General features: G+C 43.4%; 2 protein-coding genes across 4 annotated transcripts in view; one reads left to right on the forward strand and one right to left on the reverse strand.

Moving 5' to 3' along the window:
- rspo4 (R-spondin 4) overlaps positions 1–26,913 on the forward strand; it is an 85,524-nt gene that overhangs the window by 42,244 nt on the left and 16,367 nt on the right. The gene's annotated exons all lie outside the window — the stretch shown is intronic.
- Positions 1,932–4,613, reverse strand: LOC117541533. Of its 3 annotated transcripts, none has more exons than XM_034208726.1 (3): positions 4,391–4,613; positions 3,342–3,536; positions 1,933–3,057 (listed from the first exon to the last, which is right to left on the reverse strand). In XM_034208726.1, exon 3 carries the CDS (start codon positions 3,036–3,038, stop codon positions 2,106–2,108), a length of 933 nt encoding a protein of 310 aa, XP_034064617.1. In that variant the 5' UTR covers positions 3,039–3,057; positions 3,342–3,536; positions 4,391–4,613; the 3' UTR covers positions 1,933–2,105. The 3 variants fall into 3 exon arrangements, 2 of the variants coding, with proteins under 2 accessions (XP_034064616.1, XP_034064617.1); XR_004568323.1 differs by lacking the exon at positions 1,933–3,057 and adding an exon at positions 3,217–3,251; XM_034208725.1 differs by lacking the exons at positions 3,342–3,536; positions 4,391–4,613 and adding an exon at positions 3,175–3,207 and having other exon boundaries at positions 1,932–3,057.

Below are 26,913 nucleotides of genomic sequence, written 5' to 3' on the forward strand. Positions count from 1 at the left end.
CCGATTCTATACCAGGTAATGTTTTGGCTACATTCTATCCAAGTTTTTGAGATGGGTTAGCTTATAAAGAATCCTGTTTACCTGCCGTTTGACTGCTGACTATTTGCATGCAGTGTTGGAATAAGTAGGCTACTCAACTTAACTGAAGTATAAGTACAAATACTATGGTTTGAAAATACTCCTGAACTGAACATGTAGAATCATAAATCATGTGTTTTCATAAGTAACTAGAAACTATGAAGGTTAACTAAATGTGGTGGAGTAAAACATACTAATACTAACAACATACTGATAATACTTTACTACAAGTGGAAATCTTCAAAACCTTACCAAAGTAAAAGTACATGTCAATATCCACTGCGTTTCTCCCAGTTGCACATTTAAGAATGAAGAGTAAAAGTAGTCATTCTGTGTAAAATGTTCCCTGTATGTTTTAGATTATTATTACTGCTGCTTTAATGTAGTTGTTACATGTTACTGCTGTATATTACTATACCTGCACCAAGTGCCTTCTTAATCAGTCTATTTGAATTGTAATGTATTATAGCAAACAAGAGGAAAGCATTAGCCCATGTGTTACAGTTAACGAGTCAATTAATGACTGACATGTGTCTTTTGTGTACAGATTCCCGAGCTATAACCACCTGATGGCCTTCTGGTTTTTGATTGAGCCTTCCATTTATAAAATGGTTCGTGTTACAAGAGCGATATCAGCTGCCAAGAGGAATGAAGAAGTGGTTATAGCTCGCACGTCCATCAACGGTAGGCTACGTTTCTTTTAACACACAATCTAAACACAAACTGAAGGGAAAATGTTTCTCCGACATTTCATTGCTTTCGTGTAGGCTAAAAGGCTATAGTACTCAATCCTTTTTTAATACATCAGAGAACTAAAACAACTTAATGTTTTTCCCATGGTGTGCTACACTCATGACATTAATATAGTACCCTTTTTTGTTTATCTTCCAGAGACAGCTGCTTCAGCCAATTGACGAGTTCTTCCTTTTTCTCTGCTTCCTGTCGGTGGGTTTGAAAGAGAGGGACCTTGCAAACCGCTTCAACGTACACCAGTCCACTGTGAGCCGCATCATTGCAACATGGACGAGTTTTCTTACAACTTTATTGGGGTCACAGTGCATCTGGCTTACACCTGCAGAAGTTCAAGCCCACCTCCCAGAGGCATTCAAAGATTTCCCAGACACACAGGTGATCCTGGATTGCACAGAGCTGAGGTGTCAAACACCATCCTCACTCCTCCTCCAAAGTGAAATGTATTCTACATACAAATCTCACTGCACCATGAAAGCCCCGGTTGGCATAGCCCCACATGGCGCAGTGACATTTGTTTCCAGTCTGTATGGTGGTTCTGTCAGCGACAAGGAGATTTTCAAACAATCTGGAATAGCTGCGTTGTTGACTGAAAACATGGCAGTGATGGTAGATAAGGGCTTCCTGATCAGCGATTGCTGCAAATGCAAGGTGTACTGCCCACCTTTTCTGTCAAAGCAGAAGCAAATGCCAGCCTATCAGGTGAGGGAGACACAGGCCATTGCCAGACTGAGGGTTCATGTGGAGCGTGTCATTAGGAGGATAAAAGAGAACAAACTTTTTGATGGTGTCATCCTCCTGTCCCATGCCTACAACATCAACCAACTGTTTGCAGTAGCATGTATGCTGTCAAACTATCAGAACAAAGCACTGGTCAAGAAATGGGTGAAATAAGACAAGATGATGACACCTGTGCAGGTAGCTGTGATTAAGCTGGGTGAGCACACCGTAATCCCGTGTTGCCTGACACACGCTAGTGTTTTGTTTGAATAAATGGTAAATAGCAAATTACAATGCGTTGATGATTTCTTACAAATGCAATGATTTACTATTCATTACACAAATCACTTCACTTTATTGTCTTTTTAAACACAATTGTATATTTATTTACATATATGAAATGTGACAAACAATATATATCAAAAACAAAATATTGAAATCACATTTTGTTGTCATTCAGAACACATGATTGAGGGATTGCCTCCTAAAAACAATGACGGCTGAGCCAGGGTCTAGCAGCTAACTGCTTACAGAGTTAACAATGGCTACAGTGCCCACTACTTTTTTAATGACAGGTACTTCGGCATGTATGTGTCTCTGATTGCTCTTTGCACTTCTGGATCTGTGTATATTCTTTGCACCAGGTAGTCCTCTTGTGCCCACACTACAAAATCACACCACTGCATCCCAGATACAAGAAGTTGACCCTGTACTTGCCAGTAATAGGCATGGCTTTTCTTGAGCTTAGGGGAGCCACTTTCCATCTGCACATATTTGCAGTCGACATAATTTGGGACATTGGGACATTTGAATTCAACAAGGCCAAATTGGGGATATTCTGTTGGGTCAAAAACAACTCCATCAGGGGAGGCACCAAGCCAGGGCGTAGAGGGGTGAATGACAAGGCCACAAGGGGAGTAGTTCACGTTTGCCAGTCTACTGTATTCAGCTGCTACTGTGGGCTCCATCTCGGCACCTCTCCTCATTTCTGCAGTCTGCCTTGTACCTTTGAGTATTCGCTCTGCAAGAGAGTTAGCAGAGCTCTCACCTCTGACGTGACAAATCTCTCTAAACCTAGAGGCAGTAACCCTGGGTTTGCGGAGCAGATGCCACTCTGAGCTAGAGCTTTGCTCACGGGTAGCCTCCTCAATTTTGTGAGACATTTCCAAATCAACAGATAAGCTGTTCATATGTAGTTGCTCCTCTTCTGAGCACACCAGCGGTAAATCACATGGCAAGATCACATACCCCTCTATGGGCAAGTGGGGTGTTGGTGGTGTGTCAGTGTGAAGTGTGGTGTACCGAGACGTCAAAGCAGGCATCTGATAGGACAGAACACTGCCCTCCTGCACAATCCCGAAGGCACTTTCCACAAGGGGCTTGTCAGGTCTCATGTTCATTGTGGTCACAAGCGGCCTGTCTTCAATGCTGAATGCTGAGTATGCCTCCGTAACTCTGAACAGGCAGGGATCTGGTAATGGCCCCACCATGCCTCTGTAGAATCCACTCCTACAAAGAATGGCAAAGACAATATAGCACATTAATGTGACAATAAAGGTTAGGAATACAGCACCAGAATTATGAAGTTTAAAAACACAGGAAACACAATTTTCCAGCTAAAATTACCTTACTCCAGTCTGCACCATCCTATTTGGTACAGGCTTGGTAAAGACCATGGAGTTGATGGGCCCTGGCTTCACACCCTTAAGGAAAAGACAATTACTGTTCGTTGAGTCACTTTAAAACAAAAACTCTGTGAAAGATTACAAGTATTTGAACCTCATTGAAATTACCATTGTTCGCGGCTTGTGCCATTGCTGTTCCGATTCAGTACAGCTATGCACAGGTGGCACAACTGGCATGTTCAGTTCAGTGTAGTGTGCTGTTTGGAACAGCAATGCTACTGTGTGATTGCACAAAACAGTTCCTGCAACACAGGAGCACTGGTTGTGCGTGAGCACCACTGGTGATGAATCACGAAGCGTTATCTAAAAAAGAGAGAAGAAATACTAGTGATTAGTAACCTCACTTGTTACTATGAGCCAGGAGGTTATTATGAGTAGAATTATTGGTTATTTTTACTGACCCATTATCCTAGAAGAAGCATGTATTCCTGAATGCTTAGTGTTACCCTCTTACCCTACAATACCACAATGAACTTTCTTTGGAAACTAAGATGCCTTGAAAATTGTATTAAAGCAGTTTTGACTATATATTTGAACCCCCAAACTTACACATCCATAATCAATGTAATAATATCTGACCAATCAGCTGTGATAAAGCAGGGAGAAGTAGGACACTGTTGAGATTCCCTTAAGGTAAACTAATGTTTAACTGAACTGAAACTCAATAAACAGGGGGGAACAGTGTCAATGCTGCCTGCCTACACTCAAACTGTGTGCTGTCTCGCTCTTCCGCATTGACCTGTAGCACAAGGCTCTCACACTGACCTGCCCTGTCAGCCTGTCTTTATTGGACACTGAATGAAGAAAAACAGAGCAACAGCGTTAGATCTATACTCACGTCAAAACATCTATGGCAACATTGCTTTACAAAAGCTGATACCATTATGCAGTGTGGCTAACAACAAGACAACCTTGGCTAGGCTATAAGGCTATTAAACGATAGTATTTGTTAGCAAAATGGCTAATGTTTTAAAGAATTAACACCAGAAACAGTACATAGCGTTACCCAGAGCCCTATAGTAGTCTACTATAGTAGTAGTATAATAATAATAATAATAATAATAGTAGTTATACTATAGGGCTCTGGCGTTACCTAGCTTTTGACAGATAATGTTAGCGTAACCCGGAGCATAAGCTAGCTGGTTAGTACCGGTTACCTTCATAGTTGTGTATATATGACGCAGCATATAATTTGAAGCCTTTATCGAGTTTGCTGGCTGGGGCTTTAGTCGTCCGGCAAATCCGATGAACATCTGACATTTTTAATTTCGGAAGCTCTTGTAGGCAGCGGGTGTAGAAGGTCGTCATTTTCAAACAGGAAATGAATCGGCCGCTATGAGTAGAATGCGGAAGTGACTGTGCATGTAGCCTATTACACAATTCCAACTCTCCGTTCTTACCTGAAAAGAGCAACAATATGTATCTTATTATCACAGTTCGCCACACACACACACACACACACACACACACACACACACACACACACACACACCGTGACTTCACTCAAGTGTGTGTTTACGTTTTCACGCGAGACTTCTCTTTGTCCCCAACACAGTGTAGCGAACGCGCCCTCTGTTGGTCGGAGTTAGACACTACATACTGCTAGATAACACAACATTTTTCAAACAATAAACCAACCATTCCTTATCAGAAAACACACAGATAATTCTCACCACACTCTGAACATGAGCTGTACTAAATGCAAATCATGTTAACCATGTAATTACTAATAATGTAGGTATATCAACCCACTGATGGCTCTGTATGCCACACTCTCCCCCCCAATAATAAATGTCTCCAGACATTTCAGATACCCAAATTGTACCTTTTCACACATTGAATTTTCACACTGAAAACATGGTATTACTTATTTTAAATTGGCACTTGACATTCAATTCAATTAGTACCCATTTATCCAATTATCTGACCCATTTAGACCTATACCACTAAACATCAGTTACTGTACTCAGTCTGGATCCCAATCAGATCAACTCTCAAATATAACAGAACTCATATCGGCCTCGGTCCTTTTAGTCTGTTACCAGTCTCTTCTTTTGTACAGTATCAGTGCAATATGTTTTCCCGGAATTGTCTCTTCTTCACAGTCCATATAATTTCACCATTCTACTTTTCAGAGTCCATTTTCTCCAAACTAGGGTAATGTTTGTGTAATGTGAGTTCAACCCATTACCTCAACGTCTAGTGATGCCCACGGTCGCCACATGACCGGTGGGTTGCAGGCTGGTGACATACTCACGACGTGCAGACTCTCGGCCCCCGTTTCCTCCCACGTCGGCTCACCCAAAGCGTTGAAGGTCAGCTTTCGGGGACGGTGCCTGTGTCGCTGCGGATAACTGGTCTCTGGCGGAGGGTCAGGATCATCTTCCTCTGATGACTCTTGTAGACTTTCCCCAGGCTCTGCCGTGCCGTTTTCACCATCTCCATTAGCTGTGATGCCTCTGTTGTCAGTCTCTGTCTCCTCTTGAGCAACCGTTGCATCTTCCAGATCTGGAACTTCCGTCTTGCATCGTCAGAGCTGGTGCAAATGGCTCTACCTCTGTATTCAAATCTGCAGCTGGATTCAACTCTGCAGCTCTCTGACTTAGTTATTGGTCGTAAGGGAAACGGCACACCAGCTCAACTTCATCACTGCTTTCGCTGTCTGAATCTTCCTCTGGTTCGCCGGTTTGGTGTTGTCTTGTTCTTGTCCGTGTCTGTATTTTCCTCTCTTGTTTTGCAGGGGCGGGTCCCGGTTTCCCCAAGGGCAGACTGTCACATGGGAGTAGGAGGTTCCTGTGCAATACGCGACTCTTACCTCCTCCCTCTGGTGCTACTCTGTCACTGCTCCTTCTCTTCACCACCACATGCACTTTAGTTTCCCAGTAGGACCGCAGTTTACCAGGGCCGCCCCTTTCTGACAGGTTACGCACGAGCACCCGTCCTCCAGGTTGCAGGTCGGCTCCATGTGCTCTTTTGTCATAGCCTTTCTTGCCCCGTAGAGCTTCCCGGGCCGCTGTTTTGGATGCGATCTCATAGGCTTGTCGCATTCGGTTTTGCCATTTCTGTACATATTCAGTGTAAGTCTCTTTTGCCTCTCTGGGCTGTAGGTTGAAAAGCAGGTCTACTGGCAAACGAGGTGACCTTCCGTAGAGCAAGTAGTAGGGAGAGAACCCTGTGACCCCACTGCGGGTGCAGTTGTACGCATGCATCAGTTTTGTCAATGAGCTCTTCCAATCAGCCTTCTGTTCACTTGTGAGGGCGTGAGCATTGATAAGATAGTTCTATTGAACCGTTCACACTTCCCGTTGCCTTGGGGGTGGTAACATGTTGTGTGGGACCCCCGCACGTCACAGCTCTTCTGTAGTCGGTCCATCAACTGGTTGTCAAACTCTCTCCCCATGTCGTGGTGAATTCTCGCACACACACACACACACACACACACACACACACACACACACACACACACGACGAGGGAAAAATATACACACAAATGACCTAACGAGCCAGGGTCGTAACAATATGAACAACAAAAATAAAATAGGCCTAAGTAACATGTATTTGTTATTGGTTATGGTAGGTTATTGGTTATGTTCACATACTTATTTGATTATTAAAATGTAAACCGATCTTTTTCATATGGGTGTTTTAGAGTTGTACCCCCTAGATCTAGTCTCTAGTAATTGTGTGCTCAAAGTGCACCAGATTGAAGCATTTTACTTTAAAATGTTCAAAAAAATCTTCTAAAATCTCACCTAGGGCATCAAATTGGCTAGAACCGGCCCTGTCCACACTGCATACACAGCGATCACGCAGTCCTTAACGAGAAAACTAGTTGCTAAAACAAAACACGGGAGTGTACCTTGTTAAATAATGTTAGCTAGCTGACATTAACGTTACACATTACACTCGTTTAACACTCACCGAAACCTTGTACAGCCGGTCCCGCATGCTGGCTCTTACGGAACCAACTAACTCCCCTTTTGTGTATTTTCAACTCTCAACATGCCCAGACGTGTAATGATTTTCACCTCGTTGACGTATATTGTGCGAGACCAGAGATGTAGTTCATTGAGCGGTTTCACACAAAAATATGTGTTACTTTTTTTTTCTTGACTTGCTAAATTATCTTTTAAATTGACAAACATCATATGTGTAATTCATGGCACAATTCAAACGGGATCGAAAGATAAATTCTCTCTCGCCATTGACTACAATACATATTTTTTCCGAAATAAGGTCCCATGATGGTCCGCCGGAAAGGGAGGGACTTCGGCTCTCTATAGAAAAGCAAAGATTGACCGTTATACACATTACATTACATTGCATTTAGCTGACGCTTTTATCCAAAGCGACTTACAATAAGTGCATTCGACCAAGAAGATACAAACTAGACGAAAACAGAATCATATAAGTACATCAGGTTTCATAGAGCCAAAACATTTCAAGTGCTACTCAACTAGCTTTAGATAAGCCAGTCCTTTGTTAGTATATAAGTGCTTTTTTAGTAATTGTATTGCCCGAAGTGGAGTCGAAAGAGATGAGTTTTTAGTCTGCGCCGGAAGATGTGTAAGCTTTCTGAGTCCAAAATCCAAGATGGCTGATGGTGTGTGTCGTGGCTCGGTAGCTCCTGATTCAAACCACCGGCCTGATTAAAACCTCCAATATACAAGACTGTTGACGGCCTAGTTATTGTAGAGGATGAGTTACTCAACTTCCTGGCGGTTAAAATTAAAACTATGACCCAGCCTCTAACACCTTCGATTCCGAATGGATCGAGACTTCTAAAAATACGTTGTTTGAACTCTGTCCTGAAACCAAGCAGCGGTGTGTGGCCTTTAAAGGCAACCAGAAGAATGCAAACAATATCAAAAGCTGCCTAAAAGTGCTAAATGAGTGCGGTGAAAACATCCCCCGTTTTCATAGGTGGCGCGTGAGGCTCAGGTTTGGGAAGGCTAAATAACTTTTGTTTTCATCTTACGCTGCCCGCCTCCGGCGTCTATAGAAAAGAGATCAACTCAGTGAAAGCACCGCCTGCTGACCGATTAGAGCTCAGTGTGCGGAGTTTAAATCTATCAAGTCATATTACAGGAAAAAGGAAATGCAGTTTAAACTGCCGTATGCAGAGAAGACGCCAACGTGTCGCACTTATCATTCATATCACACTGACATCACATCATCAATCAGATCATCGATCTCACAATATTTCCTTATCTGAGTCAGCTTCTCGAGCCGTATCTGGCCGTGCAACACTTAGTTACATTGTCACCAGTGGCGGCGCCAGAGTATTTTTGTTGGGTAATCTATGGTAGGGCTAACCCAGAGCCGTATAATAGAAGAGTTACGACAACGGAAGTCCAAAAACGATTATCGTCACGTGGTTCATGTAGAAGAGGATCGTTCCCCGGAAGTTCATGGCGGGCAATGTGAATGCATTGATAACAGGAGATAGAACTACGATTTTTGGTAATTATTAGTGAATAAAGGTTTTGATTTGCAATATTTATACAACAAATCGATATGTGTATGTATTTACATCAATATGTTTTAAAAAATAAAATATAATTTGCTAATATTAAGTGATATTAGGATTAGTGTGAACAACTAGTTTACATGTTAGGCTAACAGTGCCTTGGTTAAAGAGCCTGTTGCTGTTTATTATAGCTTTGAATTCTTTAAAACCAATATTATCTTCTTAAACTTGTATGGTAGTCAGGAGCATCACTTTCTAATGTTTATTGATATATTTAGAGGGAGGGGATCTAAAGTAATGCTTTAAAATTCAGATTAGATTAATGTCTACCATTTTCTTAAATTCATGGTAGTTTCAGTAATCCCATGGTAATTGGAGGACACAAGTTATCTAAATGACTAATGTCATCTTTATGGCTTTCAGAAAGGACAGGAAGACCGACAGGTGACTATCAAAGGACTAGCAGCAGCAGCATGATGATGATGTTAAATGTGTTGTTTTAGGAACATCCATTGCAAATACATGGAATTCAATAAACATTGAATAGCATATCATGCAGTTTGTCTGTGCTTTTTCCTCCTTGTTGTCCTGGTTTGCTGTGCTGCCTCCTAGTCGCCACCATGGTTTGCTGTGCTGCCTGGGGATGCTCAAATCGCTCAGAGAAAGGAGTACGAATGTACGGCTTCCCCACTGACACAGAGCGGAGGAAGCAGGAGCAATTTCACGACCAACAGCAAAAAAATATGTGATTTATATACAAACACTGCATTTGCACTTTTTCACAAAACGAAAGCCACACCATTGGGAAAGCTTAATGTTTTGTTTAATACAAAAAACAGGGAAAGGCTTGAAAAACACAGAGTTGAGACTCAGGGTGCGGGTCTCAGTGCAGGTATTCAGGCTCCATTGAATCCCCCTCTGGTTCTTGTGCTGAAAGAGGGATAAACAGACAGGAGAAAGGGTTATACACACACAGCACACCTATTGGATGGGAAATTGCCTTGGGGAGATAAGGTGTGGTCTTTGTTCCCAACTGAAGTTATGGAACTTTATTATTTGTGAGTTTAACAAAGTATGACAAATGGCATCAGTAACATATGTGATATGAATTTCTATAAAGTTGTCTCACATTCTTGGTCATATTGTATATACAGTATGTAATGAGTATAACATGTCCAGTAAGTATAAAGTGTTTCCTAATACTGTGTATTCAACCACTATGGGAATATGTATGTGGGGCAGACAAAACTGAGTTGTTCTGTGTGTGAAGTAACATCAAGTCACTCCGCAGGCACATTTTGATGCAGACCAGTTTGTCAAGACAAAAAAGGGCAAGACTAGGCTGAGAGCAGAGGCTATACCCACCATCTTCGTGCATCGCCCTGTGGTCAAAAGAGAAGGGCCCCTGCACCACGATTCCACCCCGGGACCTGTATCTACAAAGCCCATAGCTCATGATCACAGCGATAGTGTGAAAGGTGACACAGGTATAATAAGTATGAACTCTTAGTAACAAAAGTAATATTTCTTATTTTTAAGTGGTATAATATTTAAATGTTCGAACATTTACAGTGGCCATGTCTTCTACTTACATTAGTCTCAAAGATTGAGGGGAAGAAGGGAAGGGATCACTTGCCCTCCACCTGCCAGAGGAGCGCAAACAACAAAAACAAGCAAGTGTCCCGTCATGTACCTGGAAGTTTGGGTTGGAAAAATGCAGTAAGAGAGGGACTTGAAAACCCTTGGTGGCTCTCTACTCCTGTTGTTACAGTTGTCTTGGTTACAGCTCTCACGTGTTTTTTTGTTGCCATTTCCACATCTTTAGAAAATATGAAATAAAAAATTGAAGTGAAATCAACCTCTTCTCTGGAGAACAAACTTTGATTTCTCTGTCTTGTGAGTTTGCAGTCTTGCAGTTTTGCTCCTCCACCTGTAACATCACTGCCCCTCCACCTGCCATACAGTAGGTTACTAACAAGATTACTTATATAATACAGTGATAGAATACATGTTTAGTATGCTTACTTATATAAAACAGTAGTATTAAACTTACCTTGTGTTTTCACACTCACTTAAGTCCCTCTCCCTTTGCCATCAATCCAAAATCAGCTGAGCTGCAACATTATACAAGCAGGTAATAATCAACATAATCACAAGGACACAATATGGCTCTGCTAAAAACACTCACTCTTACACGCACCAAAGTTATATTTATCTAATATTAAACTCCCTCCACCCCCGCATACAATCCCGTTTAGAAGCCCCTCTTCTCTAATTCAACAACGTTGGACCAAATGACATTAAGAGAACGGAATTTACAATTAAAAGGTTGTTCAACGTCTGTTGCTAACTTGCGTCGGTATCCTAGCTTGATCTGTTATCTGTAAACGTTCCCTAAATCTACTGATTTAGGGATAATCCACTGACATCCTTTAATACACATGTTCATTTGAATCAGATGTACTGATAATATCCGCAATATAAATCTTTAAACTTCTTCTTACCTTTAAAAGTCCGTCACGAACGGTTATTATGCTGCAACTCTACCGCTCTGCTAGCCTTGGCGCTAACTTCCGGGGAACGAATGAGAGGCTCCACGATCCGCCATTGCTGTAAAAAAAGTGGTCCATTGGAGTGAACGGAGATGTCATAACTCTTCTATTATACGGCTCTGGGCTAACCCATACAGTGGTGGGGCTCAAGTCAGTATTTGTAATATAATTATTACATACACGCTATATCGCCCCCCTTGACAGTGAAACACCACGCGTGAGGCTTTTATTAGTCTCCTTTTATCAGCTAAATTACATCGAGAGCAACAGGTGTGAGTTAAACAATACAATAGACTATTCTGCTAATTCCACGTTGTTACAACATGCTACGCAGCGGCAGAAACAAGAAAAGTTGGCATATAGAATTGACACAGAGAGACAGAGAGAGAGGAGAGAGAGAGAGAGAGAGGAGAGAGAGAGATAGAGAGAGAGAGACGATGAGAGAGAGAGAGAGAGAGAGAGAGAGAGAGAGAGAGAGAGAGAGAGAGAGAGAGAGAGAGAGAGACGAGAGAGAGATAGAGAGAGAGAGAGAGAGAGAGAGAGGGAGAGAGAGGAGAGAGAGAGACTGCACCCAACAGGTGCCTTATCTCTATTGTCATACAAACACTTTTTCAAACGATCCATTATTACAAAATTCTATTCAAACTCACTATTCACTCTTCAGGTGGGTCGTGTGACTCTAGCACCTGTTCGACTTGTCCTCATGCGAGGGCGTTTAAGACACATCTATCCATCCGAAATATACAATTAATCCTAGAAGTTCTGCTGTCTGTCTGCAATTTACTCGGCGCGAGTTTGGGGACTTTTCACTGAACGTGACGAATCAGTAATGCATGACGCAGCAGACCCAACGTTTCGTTGCTCTGATTGGCTGTAGCTAGGTCTATTCAAATTGCATTCGGAGGCATTTTGATCTGACCGCGGCCGCGCTGATATTATAACGCGAGAGAATGTCCACACATTTAGTGTATAAAACTCCCCCACTACTTAGACTATTCCTTGCACCCCTCTAGCATAAGCCCGAATGGTCTCAACCATATTGCGTCAGTAACGTGCACTTGTTGTTGCAGCAGGATCAATTTGTGTGTTGTGGACACGAACGGTAGATTTTCGCAATCCGTGTTCTCAACATGCTTACTTTAACATAATTTTTCATGGTCGGGCTAAGGTAGGGCTAAGCCATTTCTTGGTATGGCTGTAGCCTACCCCAGCCATACCCTGGCGCCGCCACTGATTGTCACATATACTGTATGCAGACGTATTATTTTAAGCAACACATTAAGTTGACGAAACACTCAACTCAAATGTAATAAAGTCAGATCCCCTCGTGTTTTAGATGGGGCAGTATCATAAAACTGTTGTACGCTTTCAAACACTCTGTAGTTTATTTTTTAACGAGTTGTTCTGTATTCTCCTTGCAGGTGCAACTATGTGGCTTGTATCCTGGATTATATGTTTAAGTCATCATGGATGTTTAAAGTTCATATTTGTCTAATATTAGTTTACTTTTCATTAATGAAGTATGACGCTGCGCTGTCAGTACACTTGTCCCTGTTTGTGATTGGTCAAATGTAGCTAACCCCGCCCCTTTCACGTGAACGCGTTCTGAGCTGGAGAGAGAAACCCTGGCTTGATTTACCGAGTTGATAACCAGCGCCGTCGGACCGTTTAGCGAGATTGCGTTTGTTAGGTTTAGTTAAGATAACTCAAGCATATCCAGGGTATGTTGAACTGGCTTCGTGGTACAGGGCACAGGTGGCTGCATAGCAGCGCTAATGTCAAAGACATTGTTATGGAAATAATTATCATAAGACGCCAATTTGTAACATACAGGACAAACCTCGATGTCTGTTTACCTTCTTTAAGGACACAGGCGGCTTAGCCAATAATGTTATTGTTCCCATTCTGTGACCGGTCAATACTGGGATACAGATGGTCTGTGTTGTGGGTACACTGGGACACTTCCTTCTCTGTATTTGTGGACTCCAAGGTAAAATCTTCGAGGTCATAAGTGTCCGAGGCAAGTAGCTCTGTGTTCCCACACTGTTTAGGCTATCTCCTCAAATATGTTGTTTACTCTCTGCGAAACCAGTTAGATTGGCTGGCAAGAGAGAGGCTCTCCAGAATTGACGTGGCAACTCTACCGTGGAGTCAGAACCTCTGACTCTTGGATTTGTGATGTGAATACTCTGGTACCAACTCCAAATAAATCACAGTGGTTTGACATCAAAGCTCCGACTCTTCCCGTGTCTCCTTCCTGAGTCGGTGACTCCACTGCATGCTACACAGAAGTTTCCTCTACAGACATTATATATTTTTATTTTACCAGGATGCAGTTACACAAATATTTGGGAAGGCTTAGCCTTCCCTAGCCTCCAGCACCCGCCGCCCCTGCCCGTTTTGTCTCCCACTACCTGGATGAGCTGCCGCCTGTTACGTTTAACATCCTGGATGTGTCCAACCTGCTGAGCAAGATGGAGCGACTGCACAGCGAGGTTTGCGCGTTAAGACACATAGTGGAAGTTCAGGCAGATATCGGTGAGGAACTGCGTGCTGTGGCTGCGACCATGGACAGCAGAGTTGCTGCCGTAGAACGCCAGTTGAAGCTGAGTCATGGTGGAGGACTGGCTGTACCAAGTGACGCTGAAACTGCCTGTGGGAGCGCTCAGGGTGATGGCCAGGATGGTGCGGTGTCGGTGAAGGATGCGAGCCCCCCCGGCTCTTCTGCTGATGTACATCCCAACTGTGTTGACCCGGTTGCTGCGTCAGGGACAGTGAGTGCCTGTGTGAGCCCTGGAGGAACTGCGGTAAATTCGCAGGTATGGAGTGAAGTTGTGAAACAGGGCCGAGGTCGGAGGAATAGGGCTGAGGGCCAGTCTGCCTTATCTAAACAGCTTGTTGGGAAACCTGAACGGAGGATGCAAGCCTATTGTTGGCACTGCTGCACAAGGAAATATAAAAGTGGTCCGTACGAAGTTGGTGAGTGTTTTTGTTACCAAATTCTCGCCAGACCTTGATGCTGAGACACTGTCCGAATATCTAACTGAACAACTCGGCCGTGATGTTAACTGTCACCGTATTGACACTGCAAGCAACAGATATAGCTTGTTTAAAGTGTGTGCTAAGTGCAATGAAGTTGCGGCGATGTTTAACCCAGAACTCTGGCCTGAAGGCTCAGTTGTGAGGCGATATTATGAACCACGTAAAGCGGAGGTGATAGGGGCTAGCAGAGCTAGACCTTTTGCTGGTGCGAGGGTACTGAATGGGGATACGGCTGAGCTGCTTAGCTTAACGTTATGCGGGTTGGATAATTTAACTGTCGCGGGCTGCGCCTGGGCAACAGCGCTGCTGATAGGATCCGAGGTGTAGTGGTGGACAACTTGCTACAAAAATGTTACATTTTATGCTTGCAAGAAACTTTCTTACCAAAGCAGGACTTGGGAAAGTTGAACTCTCTTAATGACAATTTTCACGGGGCTGGTGAGTCCACTACGGACCTATCTCTGGGAATAGTGAGAGGAAGGATAGCAGGGGGCGTGGCTATCCTGTGGCACAAAAAGCTGGACGCTGTCATTAATGTCATCAGGCTTGAAGTTGACTGGTGTATTGCTGTACAGATCAAAATGAATAACAAGGAGTTTAGAATTCTCAATGTATATACACCATATGAGTCACAGCATAATGAAGATGAATACCTGAACAGACTTGCTTTTATACATTCTTTTATTGTTGATGATCATTCCACCAGTGTTTATGTAGTGGGTGATATGTGTAAGGGAAACTTCTGTGTAGCAATGCAGTGGGAGTCACCGACTCAGGAAGGAGACACGGTAGAGCAGGAGCTTTGATGTCAAACACTGATGATTTATTTGGAGTTTCGGCCGGAGGATTCACATCACAAGTCACAGCAGTCACGGTGAGACTGCACGGGTGGGTTGCCACGTCAATTCTGGAGCGCCTCTCTCTCGTTATCCCATTTAACTGGTTTCACAGAGAGTAATCAACATATTTTGATAAGATAGTTTAAACAGTTGGGCACACTGAGTTACTTGCGTCCGTCACTTATGGCCTCGAAGATGTCATACCTTGGAGTCCACAAACAACAAAGAAGGAAGTGTCCCAGTGCACCCACAACAACAGACCATCTGTGACCTAGTGTTGCCCAGTCACAGAATGGGAACAATAACATTATGGCTGAAGCAGCCTATGTCCTTAAAGGAGATAAACAGACGTCAGGGTTGGTCATGTACGTCATATCTAGGAGTCTAGGACAATTATTTCCCTAACAATATGAATGCTAACATATCAGACAAAAGGTCCTTGTTTGCTAAGCATGCTACAGTTTTATGATGATAACAATCTTATATTATCAAGCCAAATACTTTTGCCTACAGATAGCTATTCATATATAAGCGAGGCCTGGCATACAACTTCATGGCTTGACCATTGCATAAGCACTGCTAATGCCCATGACATTGTAAGATCAATTGAGATTGTGTATGAGGCATCAATGTCAGATCACATTCCTTTTGTAATGTCACTAGATTATGATAGTCTCCCTGAGATGTCTCAGGAGGTTAAAAATGCCTGTACCACTAAAGTGGATGGGTCCAAGCTCACAAATGAGGATAGGCTATTGTACTATGGGAGAACTGATGTCCTATTGAGTGATGTATATCTACCCAAAGTAGCAACTCTGTGGGTTGTAATGAAAGCTCTCACCGTGAAGACCTCTGTAACATATGATTGTATTGTGGGAGCTGTATGGGAGGCCAGTAGACCATGCTATATACCTACTCTAGGAAGAAACACAACGTCAAGCCAGGGTGGAATAAACATGTGGCTGATCAATACGCTGAAGCCAAGAATGCTTTTGGGGCCTGGGTCCGGGCAGGAAGGCCCAGAGAGGGCCTGTCCTGGATCTCAAAAAGCGTACAAATGCTGGATATAAATATGCAGTTCGTTATGTCAACAAACATACAGAAACATTGAGAGCGGATTCTATGGCTGAAAAGCTCCTTCATAATAATGTGACTGGCTTCTGGAAGGAGGTGAGAGCTCTGAACAGGGCCAGTACATCGTTACCATGTACCATAGAGGGAGTATCTGGAGCCGATAACATAGCTGAGTTGTGGAGGCAACATTACTCTACTATACTTAATTGTGTTAAAAGTGACCCCTACAAAGTTGGTAATGTTGTGAAAAGTGACAGAGTGGGAATTACAGCTAAAGAGGTTTATCGAGCAATTGCACAGCTAGCTGATAACAAAGCATGTGGCTCTGACCGAATCACTGCAGAGCACCTTAAACTGGCAAGCCCGAAGGTTGCAGTTCTTCTTGCCATTTGTTTTACCGGCCTCATGACTCATGGTATGTTGCCAGACTCCATGTTGACTGTTACTTTGGTCCCTGTCATTAAGGACAAAGCGGGCAAGGTAGGGAGCTTGGATAACTATAGACCAATTGCTCTAGCCAGTGTGTTATCCAAAGTCCTGGTAAACATTTTGTTAGATAGACTATGTTCTTATTTATGTACCTCAGATAACCAGTTTGGCTTCAAGGCTAAGCATGGTACTGAGCTATGCATCTATGCTTTGAAGGAAATGGTAGAAAACATATAGAAGACAGAATTCCACTGTTCTGATTGGTTTTATTGATGCCTTTAAGGCTTTTGACCGAGTTAACCATCATAAACTGTTTTTAAAATTGAGACAAAGGGGTGTGCCTAACAGTATAATTATGATCCTGGCTTATTGGTATGCCAACCAGAGCATGCGGATCAAATGGGGGAATGCAGTCTCGGCGCCATTTGGTGTTGGTAATGGAGTCCGCCAGGGGGGGCTCCTCTCACCATGCCTTTTTAATATCTATATGAATGATCTATCATATGATTAAGTGTCTGTAAAACAGGGTGTGTGATTGGTAATGTGATTGTAAACCATCTTATGTATGCCGATGATCTGGCTATTGTTTCTCCTAGCAGTGCTGGTTTTCAACAGTTGCTAAATGTTTGTTCTGATTATGGAGTCAAATTTGACGTTAAATACAATGCTAAGAAGAGCGCTGTAATGATCTGCAGAGCAAAAGGGGATAAGAACCTTTGTTTTCCAACATTCTATCTATCAGGACAGGTGCTGTCTGTTTGCTGTAACACTAAGTATCTGGTACACATCATCACAGATGAAATGGCTGATGATGATGACATGTATAGACAGCGGTGTGTCTTATATATACAAGCTAACATATTGGCAAGAAAATTCTCTTGGTGTTCAGATAAGGTTAAGGTGAACCTCTTTAGAGCTTATTGCACTCCTCTCTATACTGCCCCCTTGTGGGTCAAGTATAAGAAGGCGAGCCTCCGGAAGCTCCAGGTTGCATATAATGACTGTTTGCGTATACTGCTTAGAAAACCAAGGTGGTGCAGTGCAAGTGAAATGTTCTGTAATGCACGAGTCAACACGTTCCATGCTCTTTTGAGAAATCTGATGTACAAATTCATCTGTCGATTGAATGTTTCTCATAACTCTGTCATTATGCTGCTTTCAAATCCGTGTCTCAGTGCTGTACGATACCAGTCACCTCTGTGAAAACATTAGTATAACTGCCTTTTTTAATTTATATTTGAGTGTTGTATGTCGTGTAATAATGGACCAATAGTCTCTTTAAATAAAGATGATGATGAATGGGGAGCTCATTCCACCATTAAGGAGCCAGGATAGCAAACCCACGTGTTTTTCCTGATGGGAACTTGGGTCCCCCTCGCAGTGCGGGTGCAGCGAGCCGTTTGGCTGATGCAGAGCGGAGTGCACATTTTGGGGTGTACAGTTTAACCATGTCCTGGATGTAGGAAGGGCCGGATCCATTCAAAGCATGGTACGCTAGTACCAGTGTCTTGAAGTGGATTCTAGCAGTTACTGGAAGCCAGTGAAGGGAGCGGAGGAGCGGTGTGGTGTGGGAGAATTTAGGAAGGTTGAAGACCAGACGAGCCGCTGCATTCTGGATGAGCTGCAGAGGTCGGATGGCACATGCAGGTAGACGAGCCAGGAGGGAGTTGCAGTAGTCTAGGCGTGAGATGACGAGAGCCTGGACCAGAAGTTGTGTCGCTTTCTGGGTCAGGTGGGGACGTATCCTCCTGATGTTGTAAAGAGTGTATCTGTAGCAGCGGGTTGTAGCAGCGATGTTTGCAGTGAAGGACAGGTTGTTATCTAGGGTCACACCCAGATACCTTGCCGTCTGAGTTGGGGAAACAACAGAGGGGCCGATGCTGATTGTTAGGTCAAGAGTGGGACTCTCTTTTCCCGGAAGAAAAAGCAGCTCAGTCTTGTCAAGGTTGAGCTTGAGGTGGTGAGCAGACATCCACCGAGAGATGTCTGCTAGACAAGCAGAGATGCGTGCGATGACCTGGGTTTCAAAACGGGGAAATGACAGAATTAATTGGGCGTCGTCAGCATAGCAGTGGTATGAAAAACCATGCGGGCTAATGACCGATCAGAGCGAGTTTGTGTACAGAGACAATAGGAGGGGACCAAGGACGGAGCTCTGAGGGACCCCTGTAGTGAATTGACAAGGGTCGGGCTCGGACCCTCTCCAAGTTACCCTGTAGGTGCGGTCTTCGAGGTATGAGGTGAGGAGGGAAAGTGCAGAGCCTGAAACTCCAAGTTCTTGGAGAGTGAGAAGGAGGATCTGATGGTTCACCGTGTCAAATGCAGCAGACAGGTCCAAAAGGATGATGACAGAGGAGAGGGAGGCTGCTTTAGCAGTGTGCAGTTCCTCAGAGACAGTGAGGAGAGCAGTTTATGTGGAGTGACCTGCCTTGAAACCAGACTGGTGCGGATCCAGAAGGTTGTTCTGATGGAGATAACAGGAGAGTTGTTTAAAGACAGGAACGGGAGGAGAGAGACAGGCCTGTAGTTTATAACATCAGACGGGTTGAGAGTGGGTTTCTTTAGGAGAGGGTTTACTCTTGCCTCCTTGAGACTGTTTGGAAAGTGACCAGAAGTCAGAGAAATGTTGATGAGATGGGTGAGAAACGGTAGAATATCAGAAGCGATAGTTTGAAGGAGGTTTGAGGGGATAGGGTCCAGAGGACAGGTGGTAGGGGCGGGCAGAGGTAATGAGGGTAAGAACCTCACTTGGAGAGAGAGGGGAAAAGGAGGTTAGTGTGTGGGTGAAAGGTGGGTCTGGTGACCCAGCGGTGAGTAAAGGTGAGTCAGAAAGAGAAGAGCGAATATCATCAACCTTTTTTTCAACGTGGTTAACAAAGTCGCTTGGGAGGAGGGGGAAGGGGCTCTGGGGGGTCCAAGAGGGTGGAGAAGGTGGAAATAGTTTTTGGGGATTGGAATAGGAAGAATGGATCTTATCTTGAAAGAAAGTGCTTTTTGCCTGAGAGATCGAAGAAGAGAAAGAGGAGAGCCTGATAGGTTAGGAGGTCGTCAGGGTTTGGATTTCCAGCATTTCCGCTCAGCAGCCCGAAGGATGGTTCTATTAGCACGCAGTGCATCATTTAGCCAGGGAGCAGGAGGGGACTGACAAGCCTGTTGAGATGTGAGAGGACAGAGAGAGTCCAGAGAGGATGAAAGAGTAGAGAGGAGAGTTTCTGCAGCAGAGTTTGGAGGCAGGAGTTGTAACGAGTCAGAGGAAGGGAGGGCTGAGAGCACCGTTGAGGTAGAGGGGGAGAGGGAACGAAGGTTACGGCGGACAGGTGCAGAATTAGAAGAGATTTGTTTGTTATGTTTAGAAAGGGGTAGAGAAAATGAAATGAAGAAGTGATCCGAGGTGTGGAGCGGGTTTACAGAGAGGTTAGAAGTAGAGCAGTTCCTTGAGAATATGAGATCAAGGACATTGCCAGCTTTATGAGTTGGTGGGGACGGAGACAGTGAGAAAGCAAAGGCGGTTAAAAGAGATGTTAGTTCAGATGTCTTCCCTGTCTGGAGGTTGAAGTCTCCGAGAAGTACAGTGGGAGGGCCAGTTTCCAAGAAGTTCCCCAAGGTGCCTGGTGGACGGTAGAGAACAACAATGGTTAATTGTATAGGATGGGTTACTGTAACGGCATGGAATTCAAAGGTGGAAGGAGTGAAGTTAGGTAGCTTGAAGAGGGAAACGTTCCATTTGGGAGAGAGCAGGAGACCAGTGCCACCTCCTCTGCCAGTGGGTCTGGGTGTATGGGTGAAGGAATATGCTGTGGAGAGAGCTGCTGGGGTGGATGTGTTGGATGGAGTAATCCAGGTCTCAGTGAGAGCAAGGAAATCCAGAGACTCCAGGGAAGCTTAGCCAGAGATGAAGTCAGCCTTAGGAACAGCTGACTGGCAGTTCCACAGGCCACCTGTAACTAGATTTTTGATCTCAGTGGAGCATGTGGGATAGACGAGAGCAGGCCAGTTATAGCGATTAGGAGATACACAGGGCCAGTGATAATACTAATAATTGCGAGAAGACACATGAACAGGAATTGAGAATATATACATGATTTTAGCAAGAGTGGATAAAAACACCAGCGATACTTAACTCATTTAAAGTAAGATTTACCTCCTCTTTGCCTCCCTCGTGACTCCAACAGGACTCTATTGTCTTTGTCAGTCTTTGACGCCAACATGACTCTATTTAGTGATGTTACGTATTGCGCCGAGGCTTCGGAGCGTGTGTCGAATAATCCCCGAAGCTTTTTGTGAAGCATGTATCGAGGCTTGTATCGTTTTGGGCCAGTGACGTCATCGATGACAAACGAAGCCTCGCTGCCTGTCGATACCACGTGACTGCTTCAGGAAGCGATTCAGATCGGTTGAATCGTTGAACCACAACGATCATAATAACCTGCATGGATGTATAATAAGAACCATATTACCCCTCCTGTACCCGGGCCCGGTGACACGATGGAATTAAGAGAGCTCAGACCCTCACTTATATAGAGGTCGGAACATGTCATAAGTATAAATAGATAAGCATAAATAAATGTAGGAATAAAAACAAGAATACATAAATGAATAAATACAGGAATAAATATGTTGGAGTGTTTTCAGGGAGATTTATTGTGTGTGCTGTGGCTCAGCTGGAAAGCAGTAGACTCACGACCGCAGGGTTCCTGGTTCAACGACTGAACAATACTTATTTGTTGTTGTTTATAAAAGCTACAGCTAAATTAGATAATGTAGTTAATAAATGTATTCTTTGATATGGTTTAGCCTTTCTCAGGCTACAACATGGTTCAGTTTACAAATATTATTGAGGAATACAAATCCCTCTTTGCAATGTTTACCAGCCTCCTTAGGCTTTTCAATCACAATCATTAAACTAGAATAAATACAATATTGTTAACATGAAAATATGATTTTATATTCGTTGTTTAGAGTTATTCTAAGGCTTTACTCAATGGGAACTCGGTATGAGGTAGTCCAATCTGCCTGTTTTACACACTTTGATCAACAGGGGGTTTGTGTTCAAATGAAGCCCATGATGAAGCCTCATGAGATGAACCCTTTTGCGAACCAATTGGCTGGAAAGCTTCAAAGCTTCATAAGGCTTCATCTCGCCATCACTAACGGCCCGTCTACACTACAGGCATACATTTTTTTTTAAGCTGGGCGTGTCTGAAGCTTGGCGATTTTTTGCGAGCAACGCGACCAATAACCAATCACATGAATCTCCCGCCCCCGACATACAAAGCAATAGCAATGTTAAAACGAAGTAAACTGGATATAAAATCCCCAAACAGGCGAAAACCTACCAGTTTCACCCACTGTCTCTGCCACCTCCCTCCATGCCTGGTTCCTCCGGTTTGTATCCCGGTAAATAGTTCTGGTCGGAAAGAACCGGGTGATTTGCTACCGTAATTTCTCGTTTTGAATATGAGGAAATGAACTGCGGTCTGGCTCTCCCAGCTTGCACGCGGTTTGATTGGCTAGCGCTTGTGTGGGAATTGCAAAAACGGGATTTGATTGGCTGACGCCAGCTTCGAGCAAGCATCGAGCCTCAAAAGTTGAACATTGTTCAACTTTTGATGCAGATAGACGCTCGCGATGCTTGCAACGCCTTGCCATGCTACCCACAATGCAGTTCGGCGAAGTTGGAAAATATCCTACGTCACCCCATTCAAATGAATGGGCGAAGCGTTGAAAGCATTTTTTGACGCCTGTAGTGTAGACGGGCCGTAACTCTATTGTCTTTGTCAGTCTTCGTCTGTCTGAAGCTGACGCTCTAGGAAAGGGCTACCTAAAATGGACACCTGATTGCTGAGTTGTCAGAGCTGTGGGGCCACGCCCCTTTAATTAGTTAACTCTCTGCAGCTGGTGGCCCTCAACAGGAAATCGAAACTGGCTCACTCCTGTTGGAATACCGAGTGATCTGAAAACCCACCTCGGCTCCGCGTGTCCTTTTGATGAGCTGGTTAAATCATAAAAGGAAGGAATTTAAAACCACCAGGATACAAGTTAAACAATAATCTGTTTTAATGGTAAAAGACAACAATACAAAAATACAGAGTACTCTGGGCTTAATTCTACTACTGTGCGATACAGATATTGTATTTATTCCAGTTTAATGATTGTGATTGATACTTAACCCTGAGTTGCTCCTGATGGTCAACGGTGTGTGAATGTGTATGCATGTTAGGTCCTAGAGTAACATACACTGCTCTGTATGAATGGGTGAACGACATGTAGTATGTAAAGCGCTTTGAGGGGTCTTAAAGACTGGATAAAGCGCTATATAAGTACAGTCCATTTAATGAAACTTTTTAGTGGCACAATAGTTTACAATTACATGAAACCCTAAGTAATAAAGTTATGAGTTTAACCCTTAATAGAGTTACCCCTACTCAATAAAGCTCTTAGTGTTAAAAGTGTTAAACAAATGTTTAAATGAAAGTTAATTTAACTAATAATCAGTTAGTTCAGTTTTAAGGTTTCTGTCAAACTAATTGTCCCAAATTTCTGCCTGAAAAATACTGTAGCGGTTTTGAGATTAAAGTCACAATTTCAATCAGATCAACTACAGAGCATTTATACAGAGCACACACACACTGAAACAGAGAAGTCTAAAAACAGAATGTTACTCACACAATTCTAGAAGTCACCAGTTGTTATCCTGTCAAAATTGAGTTGCACACCTGTGTGAAGTTAGGCTGTGAACTACACGTGCTGACTCATAAGAGGCTTCTCAATACTCAAATTTCCCCTCCTCGACTGCTCGACTCCTCGGTCCTCCGGTAGTGACCCGGAAATGAATTTCAGCGCGCCATTTTGAAGGACGTCTCATTTCTCTAAATGCACACCGAGGACCGAGCATCGAGCGTCGAGGAGGCTCTCTGGAGGAGCTATAACCGAGGATACACTGATGGTTCCTCCACGGCTCCTCCACGGATGCATTTCCGGGAACGGTGGAGGCGTGACGCACGGCCGGACTTATCTCAGCCAATGACAGCTATGCATGCATCCCCTGGATATTATTTTAGAAACTGCTTTCATCGCGTTGCGATGTTTCCAGAGAGAACAGCTGTGAGGTCCATGCAGAAAGCAGAGCAGTGTGTATAATATATATCACTCAGTATAACAGGCCTACTCTCTTTATTTGCTTTAGTTTAGTAGATATCTACAAACAAAGAGTCGATATTTTTCTAAGACCATTGCTTCACATAATAAAATACACAACGGCTTATGCTTTAGGAGCTGTAGGTGTGTGTGGTACAGCGTGTAGGTGTGTGTTGTACAGTGCGTAAATGCGGCGGACAGACGGGTCTCAGTTGGATTGGTGTCCTCTGCTTACTTTTAATACTTGTAAATACAATTTTTGGCCCGTAATTTCAATTCCCATTTCAGCGACCAGAGAGAGGGGGGGATATATCCAGTCTCTGATTGTGTTACGTTATTATGAGAGTGCTCTCATACTTTAAATTGTATATATTTATATAAATATATTTGTGTGTGTGTGTCCGCATCTGTAGCTTGTTATTGTCTCATTATACCGCACTCTCAATGAATTCAAAGTAAATATGTGGGGGAACAATGTTCAGCTGATCTAACAGAGATACAGCGCTATGACAAAACACTCGACATCTGATGCAGCTGTTGCCACGTAATAATGAACGAACGTCTCTTTAAAATGACCGCTCAGAGGAGAGGAGTTCTCATTTCTTTAAATGTCTGCTGCTTCCCCTCCTCGGTCCTCCGCTCGCATCTCCTGTGGGCGGGTCTAAGTCTCGAGGAGGGGAACCGAGGAGGGGAGTCGAGGAGGGGAAATTTGAGTATTGAGAAGCCTCTATATACACAGTAAACAAACTATGCTCATGAACTCTTAACCTTTTCAACCTTTGAACTCAGTCATGCATTAAATACATTTTATAAACCTTTTAAAATCATATTTATGTATTTTAACTTTCAGAAAACATTAATTTATTCATATCCTAACACATTTTAGCCAGGGCTACATACAATTATGAAAAAAGAACACCAACATTTTTTAATTAATAAACGACTCGCTGAATATTATCCCGCTTATTTCACGGCCAAATATTATAACGACAAGACTCACAATATTGATAAAACATTATTTTATTGATTTAAAAGTGGCTCCGCTAAGACACAATAGTCCGTTCAACTGCGCACCAATGGCTGGAACTTCGGCGACAGCAGTTTAGCTTAAAATTACGGCAGCGCCGATCGAGATGTTCTGACCACTAACTTTCCAAGTCTGTTCACTGTAACTTTTTCCATTATCCAGTCTTTTTTCAGAGTTCCAGTTAGTGTTACTGTCTGTCTTCTTCTGTTGATTTCTGGCTTATCTAAAGCCAGTTGAGTAGCACTTGAAATAAAAAGCGTCAGCTAAATGCAATGTAATGTAATGTAATTTCTCTGACGTCCAGCGCTCTGTTTTTTTTGTACCTCTTTGCTTCTCTTACAGGACAGTTACGCTGCGTCCACACTACAGCGTCGACAGCTTCAAAAACAGTTTTCAACGCGTCTGCCCATTCACTTTGAATGGGGTGACGTCACGTTGCCTCGCTTTTCGCAGAACTGAATTGTGGGTAGCATAGCGGTCTGTCTCCGGCGTCAGAAGTTGAACAATGTTCAACTTCTGACGCCGGAGACGCCGGAGTAGCCAGCGCCAGCGCCAGCCAATCAAATCCCGTTTCTGAAAATCTGACAGCTCAAGCGCTAGCCAATCAAACCGCGTCTAAGCTGGGAGAGATATCCCGCCGTTGATTTCTATATTTCAAAAAAAGATGGAGGAGAAACTATTTATCGCCGTAGCAAATCACCCGGTTTTGTATGACCAGACCCTCTTCACCTACCGGGATACAAACCGGAAGAACCAGTCATGGAGGGAGGTGGCAGAGACAGTGGGTGAAACTGGTAGGTTTTCGCCTGTTTGGGGAGTTTATATATATTGCTCGCATAAAATCCCTGGGGTTTTTTGCTTTGTATGTCGGGGGCGAGAGATTCATGTGATTGGTTGTTGGTCGCGTTGCTCGAATAAAATCCCCAAGCTTCAGACACGCCCAGCTCCAAGCTTTTTTTGAAGCTGTAGTGTGGACGCTCCTAAGCAATCATGAATCCAAAGTTGTGTGCTTAATGTTAAAAAATAAAAGTGAATATTAAAAGCAGGAAACAACGTCTAAGGAACCTTCATATTTAATAAACTATGAATGTTTTATATCCATATAACGGAAAAAAAACTCATTTAACTGATCTTTTTCATTTAAAAAAAAAAAAAAAACTCAAAATGCTAACAGTGAGCCTCTGAATTAGCCCCGAGCGAAAAATACGAACCTATTACTGCACCGAAAATCACTCCTAGCACCCTTATTACTTATCCTAGCTGCACAATCAATACATCGTGTATGATCGTAAGGAGACACCGAATCTAATGGCACTCACCTCAACACTCAAATATTACAAATTCACTGAGAAAATAACAAAAACCTACATCAAAACATGTGGCGCTAGGTAGCCCAAAACGCTAACATGGTTTACCTTGGTCTTAGGTCTGGTCAAAACTGGTCTTCAATGGCATTAAAACGATAAAAACGATGGTGTAGTTAATCCATAGTGTGTCCCCTTTGAAATGTTCTGATAATCCATAAGCAATAAAAACTGCTTTTCCGTTTCCAGAAATCAGAGCAGGGATATTCCTACGCTCTTCAACAAGATTGCATGCGCTGAAACGCCAGCTTTTTTTTAACATGAGAGTCTATGGGACGATTTCCCTTTGATTCTATTGGCTCTTCCACTGCAGCGGGTAGCTCGCTTTAAGCGTGCCGAGCCGTGCGGGGCCCGTTTTTGGTTGCGTTTCCACTTGGCCTAGTTTTGGCCCGGAGCTACTTTTTCACCTTTTTTCTGGTCCGACTAAATCGTGGTTCTAGGGCCAGGAACAACCAGGCTGAGTCGGGCTGAGTATGCTAAACTAGAGAGAGAATAGCTGGCAAGGGGGCTACAACTACAACAAGATGAACATATTTGACCGTGATTTAATTGTAATACACGTTTCAAAATGATGCCGAAGTAACAACATACTGATACAGGTTAGTAAAAACCATGAATTAATGCTTTGACAAGTCTGCAGACAGACGGCAGGCGAAAAACCCTTTTAAGATGCTTGTTTTCTAAATGGAGCTTGGCTAAGCTAACGTTATATGCTCCGACCGTCCACACTCACAACAACGGCCTAT

This window comes from Gymnodraco acuticeps, unplaced genomic scaffold (genome assembly GCF_902827175.1).
Source record: "Gymnodraco acuticeps unplaced genomic scaffold, fGymAcu1.1, whole genome shotgun sequence".
NCBI lineage: Eukaryota > Metazoa > Chordata > Actinopteri > Perciformes > Bathydraconidae > Gymnodraco > Gymnodraco acuticeps.